At 41.1% G+C, this 18,389-nt stretch overlaps 1 protein-coding gene across 3 annotated transcripts in view; it reads right to left on the bottom strand.

Moving 5' to 3' along the window:
* akap9 (A kinase (PRKA) anchor protein 9) overlaps positions 1–18,389 on the bottom strand; it is an 80,256-nt gene that overhangs the window by 8,032 nt on the left and 53,835 nt on the right. For all 3 annotated transcript variants that reach the window (XM_015050691.1, XM_015050699.1, XM_015050707.1), the window contains 19 exons: positions 17,875–18,027; positions 16,600–16,686; positions 14,030–15,031; positions 13,168–13,317; positions 12,435–12,479; positions 12,217–12,357; positions 10,912–10,956; positions 8,732–10,831; positions 7,931–7,988; positions 7,667–7,788; positions 6,921–7,109; positions 5,823–5,993; positions 5,553–5,658; positions 4,413–4,605; positions 3,307–3,457; positions 2,892–3,218; positions 1,903–2,375; positions 773–878; positions 416–610 (listed from right to left, as the gene is read on the bottom strand). In XM_015050691.1, the coding sequence (XP_014906177.1) occupies positions 416–610; positions 773–878; positions 1,903–2,375; positions 2,892–3,218; positions 3,307–3,457; positions 4,413–4,605; positions 5,553–5,658; positions 5,823–5,993; positions 6,921–7,109; positions 7,667–7,788; positions 7,931–7,988; positions 8,732–10,831; positions 10,912–10,956; positions 12,217–12,357; positions 12,435–12,479; positions 13,168–13,317; positions 14,030–15,031; positions 16,600–16,686; positions 17,875–18,027 (5,814 nt within the window). The remainder of the gene's footprint in view (positions 1–415; positions 611–772; positions 879–1,902; positions 2,376–2,891; positions 3,219–3,306; positions 3,458–4,412; positions 4,606–5,552; positions 5,659–5,822; positions 5,994–6,920; positions 7,110–7,666; positions 7,789–7,930; positions 7,989–8,731; positions 10,832–10,911; positions 10,957–12,216; positions 12,358–12,434; positions 12,480–13,167; positions 13,318–14,029; positions 15,032–16,599; positions 16,687–17,874; positions 18,028–18,389) is intronic.

Raw genomic sequence — 18,389 nt, 5'->3', positions numbered from 1 at the left:
TGTATCGGCCATCATGGGTGACCGGTATCGGTATCGGCAGGAAAAAACCTGATCGGCACATCTCTACTAGAAACCCATCTATTAACATTTTAGTGTCCCAAACACACATATGTGGCCGTTTCTTATTATTACTTTGCTTTATTAATTAGCTCTTTCTTCCACTTTTTGACATTGGGCAGAATGTAATGTCATGTTCATGTCTGATTTACATTATACTGCTGCATGAGAGAATCATCTGAAAATCCCTTGTGATTCTTTTGTCCCTATTTTCAGGGGTGTAACAAAGAGGGGAATATACAAATATGCAGCTAATTACTCCTTTCGTCTTGGCCTGTCACTTTATTTTTAATAATTACACACAGAAACTCGTTATTTTGCAGGATTTCTGTGGATGACAATCCTGTGATGCACCTACATGGCCAGCGGATCCCGCTCCAGCCTGCCGGTAGCGGCGCAGCTCCTCCTCCAAGCGCAGCGTGTGGTTCCTAAGATCGTTCTTTTCCTCGGTCAGACGGCTCACGAACCCGGTCAGCTCGGCGTTCTGCCTCAGCAGCCGCTCCGTCAGGCTGTTGGAGGAGCTGGACGAGCCTCCTGCCAGCAGGGAAACACTCTAAGGGAGACAGATGATGAGCTGTCACAACCGAGATCCACAGATGCTGTTTGGAAAACACCAGCAGCTGACTGCCGCTCGTCCGCCATCACATATGCTCAGTCTTCCGATTTTTTATTAATGGAGTTACAATAAGCAGAAGATGAAATGAAGATAACTGACCTCTGGGATGAAGGGCAACCCTGGGGATTGCTGCAGCAGGCCGATGACCTCATCAACACTGGACTGAATCCATGACAGCTCCTCGCCGTCAACCTCCGCAGTCGACCTGCAAAGATCCAACCTTTAATTTGAAGTGTGAGGAAAAAAATCCCACATTCAGCAGTCATTAATTTTTTATTATAGTTCCTTTTTCACCTTTTTCAATAATCTGACCAGGGTGTCTATAAACTTTTGATAGTAAACGTTAATATGTCATTGACATGAACCACTTTTTTCCCCACCAGTACTCACAATGGCACGAGAATGTTGCCATGACAACAAGGGAGATTTACTTTATCTTCACAAAGGCTACAAGAAAATACCCATTTGCTCAAATTTGGCCTTTATTTAAGTTTAAAACGACTGGAACTGAACTGGACGAGGATACTGGTTAGTTTCACCACCACAAAGGACGATCACAAAAATCTAACAAAAAAAATCCTACACTGCTTAGGATCGTCACTACTGTACAGGAAACATTAAAAGGGATATTTAAATTTGGGATTGTACTGCTTCGGTCCATGTGCTCAAAAAAAAAACAACAACACCCAGCTGTTTTCTGGTGTCTGGAAAATTAGCTATTTCAAAAAAACCTCCAGATAGTTAAGTCACATTCCACGGGCACTGCATCGTTACTTAGCAACCCCAGCCCGTTACCTAGCAACCCAAGTGGAACTCCTGCACGCTTGGTCAGTTGGTTTTACCACTGTATTCACCGTTCTATGGCTGCTGGAAAAGACAAGTGTCCAGACACCACTTGCTGCATCGTTGTTGTTTGTGCAGGAGGCTCTACTTTTGCTTTTCAAAGATGTGAGGTTGGATAATTTCAAATCCGTTTCCCCATCTGTCTTTTTATGTGCGAGTGTAAACTTTGAGTTGGGGGGCGTGGCCAGCAGCAGATTATGTGGATTTAAAGTGACAAGACGCCCCATAAGAGCTCCAAATAGGTGGCAGAACTGAGTAGACTAAAATGTAATTATTTAAGAATGATTTTGTGTAGAAACTGTGATGAACATTTTTCTGTTTGGCCCACAGACCTAACCTGTTCAAGGAACCATAATAGGTCAAGTTTAATGTAAGGAACTGATTACCTGTCCGCCGTCTTGCTGGCCATGCTGCGGATCTTTGAGGAAACGAGGTGGAGCTTCCCGACGACCCTGTCGACCGTACGCCACGGGCCGTGGTGCGGCCCGCCTGGGGGGTCGGCCGGGAAACCCTCCGTGTGAGGCGACGCGTTGGCGCTTGCTGACTGAGCATTCCCGCTCTTCTGCTGGAGAACCCAGTCTTTGGTCCGGTCGGTGGGCTCGCCGTGCCAGACGGCCTGCGGAGCTCCACTCTCCTCCAGCCTCTCCTTCTCTTCCTCCAGGCTCTTCCTCTTCTGCTGCTCCTCCTCCAGCTGCTGTTTGACCTCTGACATTCGTACCTTCAGCCGGTCCAGTTCGGCTCGGGCCTCCTGGAGCCCGTCCTGGTCTTGTCTGGACTTCTGATTGGCCAGTGTTAGTTCCTCCTCTTTCTGTACCACTTCGAGCCGCTGGGCCTCCACCTGACTGAGGAGATGGACGACCTGGAGAGGAAACAAACAAAAAAAAAATAAATACAGATGACTTTATCCAGTAAAACAATAAAAAAAAAAAAGGCAATTAAAATCGCTTACAAATCGGCCTGTCACAATTAATTTGGCTGAACTATAAATTGTCCCAGAAGTTATAAACAATAATAGACCATTTTCAAGTTCAATTAAAGGTATAATACAAGAACACATCCTCAAGGATCAATAAACTTTAAACGCTAATAAATATTTAAGACTGGTTCTGGGAGACATTTTAAAAAGTCCAAAATAAATAAATAAAACAAAATCATCAATTTTTTTGTAGAAAAAGAGAAGAGAAAAAAATTTATAAATCATGCAAATGAAAATTATTATTCATATGATTTATTTATTGCTTATTGCGACAGGCATACTTTAGGCATACCAAAACCATTTAGAAAATTGATCATAAAGATCTCTAAACAAATATCAATAATCAGAATGGAAACTATTTTAATTCATCGTGTGATTAATAGATTAATTTAATCTCACCTGTGTGTGTTTGTCATCCAGCTCCCTCTGCAGTTTTTCCAGCAGACTTTCTTCTCCACTTTCCCTCCCATCATGGCCGCCGCCCTCCACACCGGATAGCCCGCTGGCCCGCAGCTCCCTCTCTCTCCCCAACGCGGCGCTCATCTCCTGGGCTTTCGCCCGCTCCGTCTCCAGCTGGACCTGGAGCTCCTGCAGGCGCCTCTGCAGGCCGAGGCCGACTTGCTCGGCCTGCTGGGAAGTCTGTGACGACGCCTGCCGCTCCTGCTGCAGCGTCTGCGTGAGTCGGTCCGCCAGCGCCTTCTGCTCGTCCAGAGCCAGCTGCAGGTCCTGGAGGAAACCAGAACTTTCCTAAAAACGACTGTTTTACAATAAAACAAGCCGTCAGGCGCAGAGTGAAGACGCTCTGATGTTTCACCTCCAGCTCCTCTCGTTTGGTGTCCTCGTCTCGACCGGAGCGGCACCGCTCCTTCTCCGCCGCCCACTGAAGGTCTCTGCTCCGCTTCCTCTCCTCCATCAGCTCGTCATTCAGGGCGTCCAGCTCTGCAGCTTTCTGAGAGACCTCCACCCTGTCGACACGATAAATGAAAATCTGAGGGGTTTTATGACTAAAATGTTATTTTTTAAACAGTAAATCCTGGAGGACTTCATGTTATTTCCACTAACATAACAAAGACATTTTAACAGATTTTTTTCTTCAAACATTAGCAGTTTTATTTGTAACTCCACCATGAAAATAAGACTTATTTCAACTTTTAACTCGAGTTGTTCTTTATCTCCAATTAGTTTTAATCATTTCTTATAATTTTCATAACAGTGGTGGATCAATTTGTTCTTTATTCACTGTTTGTATTTATTGACAAAATCTGTTCAGTAAAGTCATTTTATCCTTGCTATGCAGAGCCTTTGTTTTTAGCTAAACAAATTTATCATGAAAAACAGCCGTTTGGTGCATTTACAGAAATGTTAATTATCCTGCATCGTCCAAGCCAAATAGATGATTCCTTTTTATATTTTAAAGAATGACTTGGATTTCACATTTTAAAGGTTATATTGTTTATTTGTTTAACTAAGAACTTTGGATTGGTGTAAATCTTCAATTCTGAATTTCTTCCCTTGTTTTATGTCTCTGAACTGCAGAAATAAAACATCTACACCAAACTGAAGAGAGAACGTTGCAGTTTAATGCACGACTAATATAATTAGGACGACACTTTCTGAACGTTTTAGGCATGAACCAGGCGTTTAAGTCGTGAAATGTTGAATTTCTGGAGAAATATTTACTGAACCAACTCCAGAGAATGATTTATAATCTGATAAAAGATGATTACAACCTTCCTATTAATATTTATAACCATCGAAAAAGGTATTTAGCATTTGCAACGTCAAATAAAATACACAAATCCAAGTTAGTTTTTTCTTCTTCTTCCTTGAAGTTTAGATAATTTTGGCTTGCAAAAACAACACATTGAATTAAAATAAACACGAATCATGTCAAAAAGTGATTTCTTCTGGGTGTCTGACCTCAGTGTGTCCAGCTCCTTCAGGTGTTTCTGTTGGGCCTTCAGCGTCGTCTCCAGCTCCAGTTTAGTCTGAGAAAGTTCTGCTTTCATTTCCTCTAAGATCGACCCGTCTGCCTCTGCTGCTCCGTCGGCTGATCTTCCTCTCCGCTCCTCCATGGTTCCACCAGCAGTTAAAGACAAACCAGGCTGTGCACCTAAACAATAAAACAAATATTTACACAAATAGGGTGAGGTTAAGATGAAAAATGCTGATATTTTTTAAAACAACTAAAATGTGAAGTGGACCTAACCCCTGTTAAAATGCAAGGTTTTTGTGACATAAAGCAACAATAACAGATCATTTTGAAACATTTCCCACCTGTAACGTGGATAAAATGTGAAAAAAAAAAAGAGTACACCTTTAAATTGATACCTTGTGAAAGCATCTATTGATTCAGTTTCAGCGTTCAGTCTGCCAACAATTACAGTGAATCCGATATATTTTAATTAAAAATCAAACGATCCACAAGGATTTTAATGACGCGTCGCTGGTGTCAAGTCGGTCCAGCTGGCTGTAGAGGGCGCTCTTCAACTAAACCCAGGGATGTTTGGATTAAAACATCAACAAAACTGGACATTGAAATCCAAGATGGAAACTGTTGATCGTATGAAGATGCTGACAGCGTCGTCAGAAAAAAAATAAAATCACCAGAATCTCCTTTAAATTCTCTCTATGTGTCTGGAGTGACTTTTCTTCTAAAGAAACATCCAGATCTAGATGAAATTATCTAGAAACTTGCAGGAGAATGTGTTATGATGTGAACTGGACATTTGGGGGAAAACCAGAAGGGATGTTTATCAAAAAACTCCCCACTGTGCATCATCGATGGGACACAGTGTTGGCTGCATCATGCTGTGGGGTTATTTTTCTTCTGATGGAAGCAGAGTTTTTATCAAAGTGTGTGAAATTACACTGTTGCAGTAAAGAACTGGAGAACTTTACTGACTTTTTAAACCCTGAAACTGAATCAAAAGTTGCTCAAACAAAGCATTAATCTAAGATCTTCTTCACTGGTTTGCTTTTCAGCTGACTTGAACAGGATTTATTTTTTTATGTCACAACCAGCTGCAAAGCTACAAAGATGTTTATTGTCTGATTTACTTTGATGGAGTTGCTCCAGTTGACCCCGGAGCTGCTGGACCTCAGAGAGGAGACTGGACCTTTCTGCAGCCTGGAGCGAACCCATGGCCTCCCTGTGGTGAGCGTCCTGCGTCAGGACGACACAGCCAAGGTAATAACCGGCTCAAACGTCAACAAGCGGCACAAAGTACAGCTCTGATTATAAGTTCATAAAATACATTCATTCTCCTTTGCACAGGTTGTAACTTTTAAAAACTGTGGAACAATCTAATAATCTCTGTTGTTTCACACCTGCTCAGCCAGCAGGCGCTCCAGCTGATTGAGGTGAACGATGGCGTCGCTGGTGTCAAGTCGGTCCAGCTGGCTGTAGAGGGCGCTCTTTAGCACGCTTCTCTCCCTCATGAACACCTGTCGCACTGCGTCCAGCAGCTGTGCGCGCCAGTCAGCGATGCCACACGACGTCTGCAGGACGACACACGAGATCAATGTAATTTCAAATTAAAAGCCAGGAATAAATGTTACTGCAACTCATATTAATTCTAAATTGTTCAAAGAGTTGTTGTAGATGCGATGGCAGGAAAGATCTGCTGTAGCAGTCTGTATTACAGCATATTTGAAGAAGCCTCTGACTAAAGACACTGTTTTTCCAAGATATAAACACCAATTTCACGTTATTTTTACATCATTTCCCACACATATCAAGATCCAACAGAAGAAAACATCCTCTTTTGTTTTTCTTCATTTTAACTGTGAAATTGCACCATTAGGATGTTTGTGCAATGGTGTAAATAAACTGGAGGATTTTAATGACTTTTTAAGCCTTGAAACCGAATCGAAAGTTGTTTAAACAAAGTATTAATATGAGATCTACGGGTGTGTACACTTCTTTAGCCTAAAACCTAAAAAAAGACACAATGTTTTAAAAATGTCAACACATGTGTGATATTGATAAAAAACTTAGTTTTGCTTTTTTGAAAAGGTCAGGCTCTAAACTCATATTTATCTGGACAAAAGGTGAAAACGACTTTCTGGGTTGTAAAGGTTGCAAGATTCTGGTCTAAATTATGAATGCATGGGTGTATTTTTTGTCGTTTATTGTTTGAAAACGTTTAGTTGTTTATTTACAGATCAATCTGATGAAATGTAAGTGAAGAAACGCCGTCTTAACACAAGTTTCACCATTTGTATTAATTAGCTTTTAAACCAACTATGTGATCCTCAAATATAAAATTTCTTTTTTAAAAAGGGTTGGACAGATTAAGAAAATATGAATGCAAACTTTTACTTTTTTTTTTTTTTTTTAGTCAATCCTCTTCCTGTAAACGGCAGCCTCTGATTGGCTGAGCCTTGTCAAACTGCTGTCATGTTGCGTTCTGATGCTTCCTGTACCTGTGATTGGCTGAGCGTCTGCATCTGGGTGATGAGGCCTTTGAGCGACTGGACCGTCGCCAGCAGGGCGTCTCTCTCCTTCGCCCAGCCGTCCGTGCTGAACTGGCCGCCCGGCTCGCCTTCGGGCAGCGGCAGCTCGGACAGGGACAGAACCTGCATCCCTTCCTGGTGAACCTCACGCAGCAACGTCTGCATGCCACAAAACCCCATACAGAAGAAAACTTACTTTACATGAAACTCTACGGAGGAGTATTAGGGCCAAACTAACAGATTAAAGTGATAAAGATGCAGAAGAAGAAAATTACAAGAAAGGAAGTTGTTTTGTGAAGTGAGCAACTCGTCAAATCTGTGATTTGTTTCTTCATAATTGAGTCATGTCTGATCGTTTGCACCATCGTTTAAAAATCCTGCTGCGGATAATAATTTCATGCTGATGTGTTAAAAGATGAAGTATTTCCTTATTTGTAATTCATGGAGAAATTTTCAGAAAATTACTAATTCATCCTCCTAATATTTATTTATCTTATAAAAGTAAAAATAATAAGACAATCATTTGACATGCAACTTTTCTGGCATCACAATTTGTCTTGTTTTGTTGTGCTTTTACTTTTACTTTGTGACCTGATTCTCGCATTATTCAACTTTTATTCCTGTTTTTTTTTCTTTGACTCGCCCTAATAATTCATCGTACAGCACAATCAAAGCAATTTATCTACCAGCCACCCACATCTGAAGGAAGATTTTACCTTGATCCGGTCGGGAAGAGGATCGTCCGTTTCTCTCCTGGCGCCTTCTGGAGTCGACCTGAACTCCTGCTGTAAACTCGGGACGTCGAATCCAGTCCTCTGGCTGTAGTCCGAGCTGCTGTCTGCGAGACAGAAAAACAAGCATCCTCAAGATTTAATAACATCTCCACTGATCAGTAAATCTGGGAATCTAAAATGAGCTAAATTAAAGGATAAGGAAGAGCAGCAGCAGGAAACTAATGGTGGTTTATGTGAGATTCTCACCACTGGTGTAGCCGTCTTTAAACTGGGAAGCAGGACGGTCTGGTCTTAATGGAGGCGCCTGCAAAGAACAAGAGCAGGTTAAACACAACTGCATTAGCAGAAATATCTCCTAAAGCCATTTTTATTCATTCTTATTTAAAAAAAAATAATTTTTTAATTAAAATTTAATTTTACATTTTTCCAAGAAGATTGTATATTTTTTATTATTTATAAAAAAAGATTACATTTTCTCTTAAAAATATTCCAATTTTAATTTTTTTTAAATTTTTTGTATGTTTTCTAAAAAAAAAAAAAAAAAAAAAATTACAAATGACAGAAAATATTTTCAAATATTCCAAAATACTTTAGGGGCTTTTATCCTTTCTGTGATTAGTCCGAGCTGCCAGAGGTTTTGTTTAGTTAGGAAGATATATTCAAATCAAATTTAAAGCGAATTAAACATACAGTTTTACCAGAAAAACATCTTAAAATTATGAGAAAAGCTTCTAGTATTTTGGAGATCTGATGAGAATCTGTGTGGTTCTTTGTTTGCTTAATATGCTAAATATCTGGCTTGAACCATAAACACTTTACAAATTAAGGTTTTTAATCAAATGTTAGTCTGCACTCTTAAACTGTGCTGTTTGCAGAAATATACAGGACTTTATACAAAAATCAAGCACTTTAAAAACCTTGAAAACACCCAAATTGAAAATCAAGCCTTTTTAAGGACTTCTGTCACTCTTACAGGTTAAAAAGTGATAAAATACGAAGCTCAGAGGTTGTGAACAGAGTGAACTGCTTCCTGTTTCTCAGACTCACCTCAGTGGAGCAGAGTTTGTCGATGACGGCCTTCAGACTTTTGCACTCGTCCTCCAGAGCTTGCGTGTCTCTGCGCAGGTTCTCGCTCTCTGAGATGTGGCGCGCCTCCATGTCCAGGATCTCCGCCGCGTGCAGCTCCTGCATCTGGGCGATCTTATCCTGAAACTCCCCGATCACCTCCTCGATCTGCTCCTTGGCGGCGGTCTGGCTCAGGTCGCTCATCTGGAGGGGTTCGGTTTGCGTGAAGGAGTCCGTCGTGGCGTCGCGGTGCTGATCCGAGCCGCTGTTCGGCTGCGGGCTCGGAGTCTTGTCCGGGGCGGAGTTTTTCCGGGAAAGCGACGGCTTCTCCTTGGCGCTGCCCCCCTTTGCGGCCGGCTGCCTGGCGCCTTTCCGTTTGGGCTGAGCGGTGGATGTTGAGGAGGCAGAGAACGGCGGCTGAGGAGACGGAGGAACAGATTCTGATGCCCTCATTAGCGCCTCCTGCAGCTCCGCTTTAAGCTTTGAAATCTCTTCCAGGAGTTCCTCATTGTGCTGCCTGGAGCATCTGAGCTCCTCGTTGGTGGCGTCCATATTGCTTCTCATCTCCTGCAGCTCCTCTCTGACCTTCGACAGAGATTCTTCACGACCCTGAATCTCCTCCTCCTTCTCATTATGATATTTAGTCGTCTCTTCTTTGGTGGCGTCTGCGCTCCTCCTCGCCTCCTGCAGCTCCTCAGAAACAGAGGCTTCACAAACTCGGACCTCTTGATGAAGTTGCTCGTTATTCTGCTCTCCTTCGGAGGCGACTGCAGTCGTCATCTTCTGCTGCTCCTCTTTGAGCTCAGAGATACGGATCTCACGGATCCGGGCTTCTTCTTGAAGTTCCTCGTTTTGCTGCTGATATTTAGTCAGTTCTTGTTTGGTGGCGTCTGCATTCCTCCTCATTTCCTCCAGCTCCTGTTTGAGCTCAGAAAGCAAAACCTCACGACCTTGGATCTCGTCTTGAAGCTTCTCATGTTGCTGCTGATATTTAGTCAGCTCTTCCTCTGTGGTGTCCATTTTGCTTCTCATTTCCTGCAGCTCCTCACTGAGTTTAGAAAAGGAGATTTTGTGAGTTTGAATCTCCTCTTGAAGCTTCTCGTTTTGCTGCTGATATTTAGTCAGTTCTTCTTTGGTGGCGTCTGGTAACTCTCCAGAAGCAGAGACTTCATGAGGTTCCTCGTTACTTTGCTCTCCTTTGGATTCAGTCCTTCTCATTTCCTGCAGCTCTTGTTTGAGCTCAGACAGAGAGACTTCACGAACTCTGACTTCTTCAAGAAGTTCCTCGTTACGTTGCTGATATTTAGCTAGTTCTTGAGTGGAGGCGTCTGCACTCTTCCTCATCTGCTGCAGCTCCTCTTTGAGCTCAGAAAGCAAAACCTCACGACCTTGAATCTCCTCTTGAAGCTTTTCATTTTGCTGCTGATATTTAGCCAGCTCTTCTTTGGTGGCATCTGCACCCCTCATGTCACGGACTCCGACTTCTTGATGGTCTTCCTTGTCATGTTGCTCTTCTTCGGCGGCAACCGCAGTCCTCCTCATCTCCTGCAGCTCTGCTTTAAGTCTTGAAATTTCTTCCAGGAGTTCCTCGTTTTGCCGCCTGTAGCCTCTGAGCTCGTCGTTGGAGGCGTCGACGCTGCTGCTCATCTCCTGCAGCTCCTGGGAGAGCGAGGCTTCTTGAACTCGGCGAAGTTCCTCGTTACGCTGCTGATGTTTACTCGGCTCTTCTTTGGTGGAAACAGAAACTTCACAAACTTTCTCTTCTTTCCTCGCCTCCTGCAGCTCCTGTTTGAGCTCAGAAAGCAAAACCTCACGACCTTGGATCTCGTCTTGAAGCTTCTCATGTTGCTGCTGATATTTCGTCAGCTCTTCTTTGGTGGCGCTCATTCTGCTTCTCGCCTCCTGCAGCTCCTCGTTGAGCTTAGAAAGGGAGACTTTGTGAGTTTGAATGTCCTCCTGAAGTTTCGCTTGACGCTCCAGAGAGACGCTCAGTTCTTCTTTGGTGGAAGCTGCTTCTCTTTTGGCCTCCTGGAGTTCATGGAGGAGATCCGTCATGTCCGCTCCGTCCTCTGAGGCTTTTACCTGAAGACACCAAATATTCTAAATTAAGTCATAGATCATGAATTCAGAGCAAGAATTAAACAAAAGCGAGAGAAACTCACCTGGAAAAGTTCTCCTTTAAGGTGAGCGATGGTCATTTCCCGCTCCTGGAGTTTAAAATCAAACAGGAGAAATGTGTGAACTTCAAGTTCCAGCTAAGGCTGAAACAATTCATCAGATTAATCAAATACTGAAATAATCATCAAATAATTGATTAAGCAGACTCAAAAAAGGGCATTTGTTTAAAAAACAACATATATTCAGAGTATAAACTGTACAAAAAGTATATAAATAAGTTTTAGCTAAAATTCCTAAAGTTTTAGCTTCAACCAGTTCAGACTTACTAGATTTAAAAAATGAAATTTAGTTATTCCTTTATTTATTTCTAATATTACATAAAATATTAGAATCTTTAGAACGTGTATTTTTTTTACATGACTAATTGATTGTCAGAATAATCAATGGAACGACTAAAATATTTGTTAGTTGCCATTGTAATTCCAACTGATAAGTTCATCCAGGATATTTAGTTCTTTTTTTTGTTTCAGATCTATTCGTAGTTTAGTTTTAGTCTTTAAGTGACCATTTGTGATCTTTGAATAATTTAATCAGTTCTTGTAAATTGTTGCCATTTTTGTTTTCAAAATGCTGGTTAAAAGTTCTCTGTAGCCCAAAATGGAGTCATTTTTCTGTCAGTGACTCAAAAACAAAAATATTTGTGGTTAGAATTTTGTACTTACCTTGTGATTTGGCAAATAAATAAAAATGAGACGTAATTATACCAGAAGTTTTGGTGTAAAGTACCTTTTTAAAAAAGAAGAAGAAATTCTAGTTTTTATTATTTTACAAAAATGAATTAGCAATTCCCAATCCTGGAAACTGAAATAAACTCCGTTTTTTTATTTCCTCTCGTAATCAATAGTTCTGATAAGCAATTAGGTGTTCTCATCAAAATTTTAAATATGAAATTATTTTAACAATAATAAAATGATGTACAAACAGTGGCATACATGTATTTGTTGGGGGAGTATGTCCTTTTCTCAGGACTTGTTTTTATAGTGACTCAATTAAATTAATAAAGAGCAGATATTTGTTTGATCTATACATTGAAAGTTGTTTGTTTATCTGAGTTATTTGTATTAAGTGTGAATGTGTGAGCTTTGAAGCTGCTTTTAAAGTCAATTTGTTATCTTGAAACAAAGCCAATTTTCCACCTTATCTGCTGTAAAGCTGATCGATCAATCCATCTCCAGATAACCAGAATACAGGAAACTGATCTCATTACTGAACTTTAAACATGTAAAAAGCCTCATCTAACTGTTTATATTCTAAAAACTGTCATAATTTCGTCTGCTGCTCCTGCTCACCTGCAGCAGCTCCTGCAGTTTGTCCAGACTCTCCCTGCAGCTGCTCAGCTGCTCTTTGGCTGCCGCCGCCTCAGTCTGAGCCTCAGCCAGTCTCTCTTCAAGCTCAGACGTCTTCGTCTCTTCGCCTGCAGCTGCTGACGTCTGCAGAGAAAACATCAAACTTTACGCCTTCTGTTCAGACGAATGTAAACTGGGAGGAATCCAGTTGGACTTCTTACCGTGTCCAGTTGGTCCTGGAGTCTCTGTACAGTCGCAGTTTTCTCCTGGAAATAAAAGTTCAGGTTTGTGACTGTAATAAACGACCAACAGTGGGAGGATAGTTGGCCTGAAGTAGACGACCAAGAAATTATTTGAGTAAAAAAGTAAAAGGTCGACTCAAGTACTGAGCAACTAATCAAATAATTAATCACTTAATATTTAAAAATTACAACATCAGACGGATCAAAATATAACGTAAGGTGGAAATTTTGGTAATTTAAAGACGAAAAATGACAATAATTCTTTTAAGTAAAATAATAAAATCAGGGAAAATATTTCTTCTTTCAAATCAGTTTCTTTCAAAAAAAACAACAAAAAAACTCATGAAATTATAAGGAAAACCTCAGGTGAGTGTCTGCGTCTAGGCCAGCAAAGTTGGCTGGACGGTAAATTGTGATAAACGATAATATTGTTGTTTTTAGAGCATTTTCAAGTAAAATAATGGTAATAATGGCATAATAGTGCAAGAAAACATTCTCAGAGAACAATAGACTTTAACACTGGAACTCAAAGACAAAACGACAAATAAAGTAAATTACAAAGTTTCTGTAAACAAAACTGTCTTTCAAAGCAGACTGAAGACTTTTGTCATCCAGAGAAAAACAATAAATCATATAAATGTAAATGACTGAGTTTGTTTTAATTAAGTGATGCGTTGCGACAGGCCTGGATGGTGTCGGCTGCAGGACGTACGTGGAGCTCCTGTCTGAGTCTGCTGCAGTCGTCCTGCAGGCTCTGCAGCTGCTCCTCGGTGGCGGACGCCTCGTCTCGGACCTCCTGCAGCTCCTGAAGGAGCGACGACACACCCGGCTGCTCGGGGGAGGAGGCCTGAGGAGGCGGCCACTTTTATCAGAGATAAACAAATTGTTACAGGCCGACATGTTTAAATCCACAGATTTGGAGCTCAGAGGAAACATCAGGCTGATGTAATTTAGGCAGAATACCGAAGAGTGAAACAGTATTTGGTAAAAAGTCTCCTCAAGTACAGAGTAACTAATCAAATCAGAAGGACCAAAATATAAAGTTAAGAAGAAGTTTTGTTTTTTAAAGGACGAAAATGACAATTCAAACAAGTATCAAAAATCAGGCAAAATAAAATGTTTTTAAATCAGTTTCTTTCAATAAAAAGCTTATAAAACGACTACATTGTTGTTTTGAGACCATTTTCATCAACATAACGGTAACAATGGCGTAATAATAGAAGATTCTGAAGATCAATAAACTTTAAATTCTAACGAACATTTAACACAGGAACTGGAAGACATTTTAAATATTCAAAATAATTAAATGAAACAAGAGAAACAAGAAATAAAATGTAGCCATTAGCCTTCACAATGCCCAACTCTAAGTAACTTAAATCTAATTTCCTCTGCAGTTATTTATAGATTATTTTTAGATTAACATATCTGCATCTGAACGTTTGTTACTTATCAACTGATTTAGTCGAAATACTTTATTATAAAAATAAAAATACTCCTAAAGTACGTCTTTTTAAAAAAGCTACTCAAGTAAATGTCAGTTGAGTTGGTTCCTGCTGAACTCTCGGGTTCCTCACCTCGTTAGACGGCGGCGCTGCTCTCTGTTGCGGTCCGGCCTTCATCTGACTGAGCAGCTCCATCAGAACCGCCAGCCTCCTCTCGTACTCCTGCACCTCCTCTTCGGAGCTGGAGAGCAGCTGCTTCTGCAGCTCCTGGTCCTCCTGCATCCCGCTCAGTCCGACCTCCAGGTCCCGAAGCTTCTGCGTCAGCTGAGCCACCTTCCCTCTTGGCGCCTGCCTGGCCGGACCCAGGCTGCTGAAATCCATCTGCAGGATGCCGAAGTCGCCAAACTCGTAGGCTGCAGCTGCGGGGCGGCTGTGTGCTTCTCGTTTGGATGCTTCAGTCCTCTGCTGCTGCTGGAAGGCCTCCAGAGTGGCCTGGCTAACCAGAGCTTCGGCCATTTTCTCCCTCAGACTTCCCTCCAGAGCGGAAACCTTCTGCTGGAGATCGTCTGCATGGCTTTGAGTTTCCTCCATCAGAACCCGGCAGCGTTCCACCTCCGAGTCCTTCTCCTCAACCAGGGCCTCCAGCTCCCGGATTCGCAGCTCCAGCTCCTCCACTCTGGACGCGGCGCTCTGCTCCAGCGCCTGAACTTCAGCCTGCAGAACCACCAGACCTGCGGTTTTTTCTCTCAGAGCTTCTTCGAGTTCGCTTTCTGCGCCGCCCAGATTCTCCGTCTCAGCCGAGGCTTCTGCGCTCTGCTTCAGGCGCAGGTACATCTCCAGCAGCTCGCTGTGCTCTGCTCTCAGAGAGTCCAGCTCTTTGGTGGCCAGGTCCATCCTTTGCTTCATTTCATCAAACTCCTCTTTGGTTGCAACACGTCCTCCGCTCTCCAGCTCCTCCTCCGCCTCCGGCTGTTTTGGCTCGATGTTGGCCAGTTCCTGTTGGAGTTTCTCTATGACCGCGTTCAGCTGGTCCACCTCTTCTTCTCTGTCCGTCTTCAGACGGTCCTGCTCACTCCGCAGATACTCCACCTGGAACTCCAGCTCTTTAATCAGCTCATCCTTTGCATCCATTTCCTGGAAGAAGAAGAAACACAGATTAAAATCACAGCAGAGTGTTGAGACTTGATGAGACCATGAACGCCCCACAGCGTGATTAAACCTCTGAGTCAAATGTTGGTCCTCGCTGTTTTTATTTAAAACCTTTAGAGATGCAACTCCAATATTTTGATTTCATACTTGTGGTTGTTGACCTGCATATGCCGAGTTTATGTTGTACCTTTTAAGAACAATGTTACAATTATTAACCAACAAGACAAAATCAGGAACAAAAACAATACAGACTTCCTTGAGGAGAATCAGATTTTTTCTTCTTAAAGATATAAAGCTAGATGTGAAATATGTTTCAGGTTAATCATTTATACTGGGATCATTGGCAACGTCTGTCCACATGTGTAAAACAGGTTTCAGCACTGCGAGAACTCAAACTCTTACCAAGTATTTATGGTCTAATTTCTAGTGTAAATATCTTAGTACATTGGAAATAGGACAAAACTAGCTTATAGTAGCTTGTTTTAAGTCAATTTCTTAATATGAAATAAGTTCGAGTTCTACTGGCAGATTATTTCACTTGGACATAATCTGCCAATGGAACTAGTACTTTTTCTTCTAAATTTAGAAATTATTTACTTGGAACAAGCTACCATATCTTGCAGAAAATTTTATTTGTATTACTCAAAGTATGCCAAGATATTTGCAGTAGAAACTAGACCAAAATATTGGTAAAGATTTTGTGTCTTTACCTCCATTGTTTGACACTAAAATAGCAATAATTACAAAAATATAAGATGAAAACACCTTTGTCTGTAGAAATGTCAGGGTTTCCCACAGTGCATAATAAGCCTGGCGGGCCACCAGGCTTTACTTGTGCCCCCACCAGGCTTAGCATTGTTCAATTATTTTAGTTTTTATTAATTATAAGACTTTACAGTTGGTGTTTCGGTATTAATCTTCCAGTCTTCCAATAACACATGACATTTTCAAATTTCCTGTTAACTTTAAACATTTTTTAACTCAAAAACACGGCGGCCGGCAGGATAAATGACTGCTGTAGCGCCCAACCGCCAGGCTTAGCAAGTTTTCTGGGGAAGTCCTGCATGTTTTATCCAAAACTTCTTCACCCTGTTCAGATTTTCTAAAAAATTATATATTACTGCATCCTAGGCAATAAAATGTTTATTTTCTTATTATTTGTTTATTTGCATATTTTATACAATTTTTAAAATTGTATAAAAAAGGTTTAAGTGGCTGAATGAAAATTTGATGAATATGCCGTTTATCTTAGGCAATTAATCGTCAGATTACTAAAACAATCATTAGTTGCAGCCCTAAAGACTTGTTGGAATCAGTTCGCACATTAAGGACTCAGAGGTTTAATAAAAACCACCTCACATGAGCAAACCACCTCAAAACACAAGACATTACTACGGATCTACTCACCGAGACAAACAAGAAAACAAAACCCAAGAAAGTGAAATGAAGGGAGGCGTGGGGAGCAAAATAAAAACACACACAGATGCATTTCTACAGAGCAATGCGCATATGAAATAAGACTGGCTCTATTTTTCATGCGCATGTTTCGTTACCTTGTTGTCAAAGGCGGTTTCCATGTGTTGATGCTTAGAGATCTGTTCATTAAGAAGAGCTATTTCTCTGTCCCTCTCCTCCATCACCTTCAAGAGTCAGAGATTATAATGCAACGGCTATTAATGAACACATCATAGTTATTATCCACTCAAAGTCTTTCTGTGGGAACACTGGGAACCAGTCGTCTGAGAGTGGAAATGTCGCGCGATAAGCTTTGCAAAGCAAAATAACAGGGACAAAAAAGCTTAAAGATATGAAAAACAGAGTTAGAAAAGAAGGAGAAAGCTTCTTCTCATTTGTTGTACAAAGTAAAACAGTTTTAAATAAACAATAAAATAAAAAAATAATAATTTCAAGGCAAGTTTGACCAAGATGTTAAATTGGAAAACCAATTTCTGCTATTTCAATGTCGTACAGAGTTATAAAAGTTTATATTTATGTCAATCAGTCCCTCCAGAAAGTTAAGATCAAACCTTTGACTCTAAATTTGTTCACAAATTTTGCTCGGACTTGCAATTTTCACAAATAATCGCAACATTTCCACAAGTTTTACCTTTTAATTTAACTTCCTGTTCAGAATGTCTCTAAACAGAAGTAATTACTTTTTTCCCCGGATAGAACCGTTTTGAAATGTTCTGTAGTTTACAGCTCCTGTTAACTAAAAAAACTAATATCAAACTCTTCTTTTGCACTTTGACAATTTCACATTACCTGGTTCTACTTATATTAAGGTTACTTGAAAATTTCATTTGCACTTCAAACATTAACGATACAAAAAAAAAAGGGGATTTCAACAAAGGTTAAGAGAGCAATTTCAACTTTTCTGTAAAAAAAAAAGCTGAAAAAAGAGAAACCTTTTTGAAAAAAGTGGCACAAAATCTGTAATTCTAATCTGCAACAGTCAAAAGATTCCAACTTCCTGGAGAGACTGAGAGGTAAAATATTAGAGCTTTAAAAATGTCCAAAGTACATAATAAAATGTTTCATCAGCCTTTGTAGAGTTATATGGCTCATCTTCCTAAAGCACAAGTCTACAGGACTTCATCTACACCAATATATATTGATTTAAACCAATAGATTGGTTCAGATCAATGCACATTCATGTCAAAGTCCAGATTGAAAAAGCGGATATTCAGCCTCCAGCTTCACAACCTCATAAAATCGCAATAAAACTCGTTGAATTTTGTGGTTATATGATGATGCACCATGACAGAGTTGAAGGGTCTGAACACTTCTGCAGTGTGAATGTTTTTTACGTTTCTCACTGTGCTCACCTGGAGCAGGCTGTCCCTGACCTCCAGGAACTGCTGCTGGCTGCTCAGCTCCTTCCTCTGGATCTCCAGCTGCATGTGGAGCTGTTGCACCTCCTCGCTCTTGTTCTCCAGCTCCTCCCTGAACTGCTCCAGCTGCTCCTCCAGGTTGCAGATCTGAGGTGGCAGATCAAACAGGAAGTGAGCGCCAGAAGGAACATCAAAAGACGAACGCGGAGCTCATTATCGGGCCGGACCCTGAACTCGACCGTGAAAACGTATGAAGTGTGGCTGAATAAGGAGATAAAAGACTCAGAACTACAATGTGAAGCAGCTGTGGCCGTTGACCTTTGGGCAAAAGGTCAAGTTAGATTTCTAGGGTCTAATTCTCAGAGTTCTCAGTTGTTTATGAAGCCTTTTTTAAAAACATAAGTAGAAAAGTTCACAATGAATTTAGGGTGACATCATCGATGTTTGGGCTTTGAAGATGAAGAGAAGGAGAGAAAGACGGATGGATGGATGGATGGATGGATGGATGG

Source organism: Poecilia latipinna, unplaced genomic scaffold (genome assembly GCF_001443285.1).
Source record: "Poecilia latipinna isolate Pla-1442-1.1 unplaced genomic scaffold, P_latipinna-1.0 Scaffold49, whole genome shotgun sequence".
Lineage (NCBI taxonomy): Eukaryota > Metazoa > Chordata > Actinopteri > Cyprinodontiformes > Poeciliidae > Poecilia > Poecilia latipinna.
This window is presented reverse-complemented; position numbering and strand designations above follow the sequence as displayed.